The sequence below is a fragment of the Austrofundulus limnaeus genome, unplaced genomic scaffold (genome assembly GCF_001266775.1).
Source record: "Austrofundulus limnaeus strain Quisiro unplaced genomic scaffold, Austrofundulus_limnaeus-1.0 Scaffold807, whole genome shotgun sequence".
NCBI classification, from domain to species: Eukaryota; Metazoa; Chordata; class Actinopteri; order Cyprinodontiformes; family Rivulidae; genus Austrofundulus; species Austrofundulus limnaeus.
The window spans coordinates 127,199-128,558 of record NW_013953209.1 but is presented as its reverse complement, the minus strand read 5'-3'; the positions used below and the strand labels follow the sequence as shown (position 1 = coordinate 128,558).

The window sequence follows — 1,360 nt, the reverse complement described above, 5'->3', positions numbered from 1 at the left end:
TAACTCATGAGTTATTAAGATGAGTAAACAATGAGTATGTTGGTTTTAGAAGTAATTACCCTTTATGGGTGAAACATTAATAAATTTGTTATTTCATAGCTTATTAAGTCTGAATCATCCTTAATTAATGATGCTTTCAGGGTTAAATAACCCTTTATTAATGATTAATTAAGGCTAAATAAGGTGTATTTATTATAAAGTTTTACCAAAAACTCTTCAAAATGGTTTTAAACTATGAATTTTAAGTTAAACTACATTTTTAAGAATGATGATGATGCTGCAGGTTTATTTGTTTTAGACGTTTAGAGGATAAATTATTGTTAGAACATATTTCTTCAGTTCTGATCTGGTTCGGTCTGTTCCTGGTTAGAGAGTCTGGTCAGAACCGTTGTCTAACAGCCAGAGCAAACCAGCAGCAGAACTCTGGACCAGCTTTAGGACACGTCTCTGACTTGTCCTTCAGTGGCTCAGCCAAAGCCAGGCAATAAATCCCAAAGCCCATCACAGTGTGGACAGGCCTGAGGACGGCACTTCACAGGATCCGGTCCCAGGGATTTTTAGATTATGTGTCTGGGAGAATGGGATGAAATGCCCAAATCCAGGACAGCAAAGCTGGATAAAGATTTTTCCCGGAGACTTAGTGCTGTGATTTGGACTGAAGGTGTGCAAAGAGCTGCAGAGTGGGAATACTTCAGCACATTAGAAATTTAAATAAATGATAATCTGTTTAAATTTAAATATTATATTATAAAATGTTCTCCATCTTTGTGCCAATTGATCCTTTAAAGTAAATTTATAAAGTGTTTTACAGCTTTACTACTAGAAAACAGTTTACAGGTTCTTATTTTTTTCTGTTTCTTTCTTTCCTTTAGGCGGACATGAACAAAGTGCGCATTGATGTAGCCAACCAGAGAGCCAATAAGCTCATCAAATAAACCTGGAATCTAACTTCTGCTCCTCTTCTCTTCAACTTTAAACCTCCTTTGCTTCGTACATGCACATCATATTTCTGCACATGCACAGATAGACACTCTGTCTTCAGAAAGAAATTTGGTCCTGAAGGAGTTTTGCCAGCAGTGTGTTGTTGACTCCATCTGAAACACACACACGTGTGTGTATATATAGTGATGCTGGACTGATGGAAGCAGAGCGGGAATCAGAAACCTGAACCAAAGAGGAAGTAGCAGAGCTGCTGTTGATACCAAACCCACAGCAGATCCATTACATCACTGTGAGGGAAGAAGCTCAAGTTAGCTGTTTTCTGTCTGCTTTTTCTTCCTGATATTTGTTTATTGTTCACAAGAACTGCTTCCCTCTGTGTGTGTGTGTGTGTGTGTGTGTGTGTGTGTGTGTGTGTGTG

At 38.1% G+C, this 1,360-nt stretch overlaps 1 protein-coding gene across 1 annotated transcript in view; it reads left to right on the top strand.

Annotated features, from left to right (window-relative positions):
* The window catches only part of snap23.1 (synaptosome associated protein 23.1), a 22,160-nt gene extending 20,800 nt beyond the window's left edge, over positions 1–1,360 (top strand). Inside the window, exon 8 of the mRNA XM_014028791.1 lies at positions 873–1,360. Coding sequence (XP_013884245.1) covers positions 873–935 — 63 coding nt within the window. The 3' untranslated portion in view covers positions 936–1,360. The remainder of the gene's footprint in view (positions 1–872) is intronic.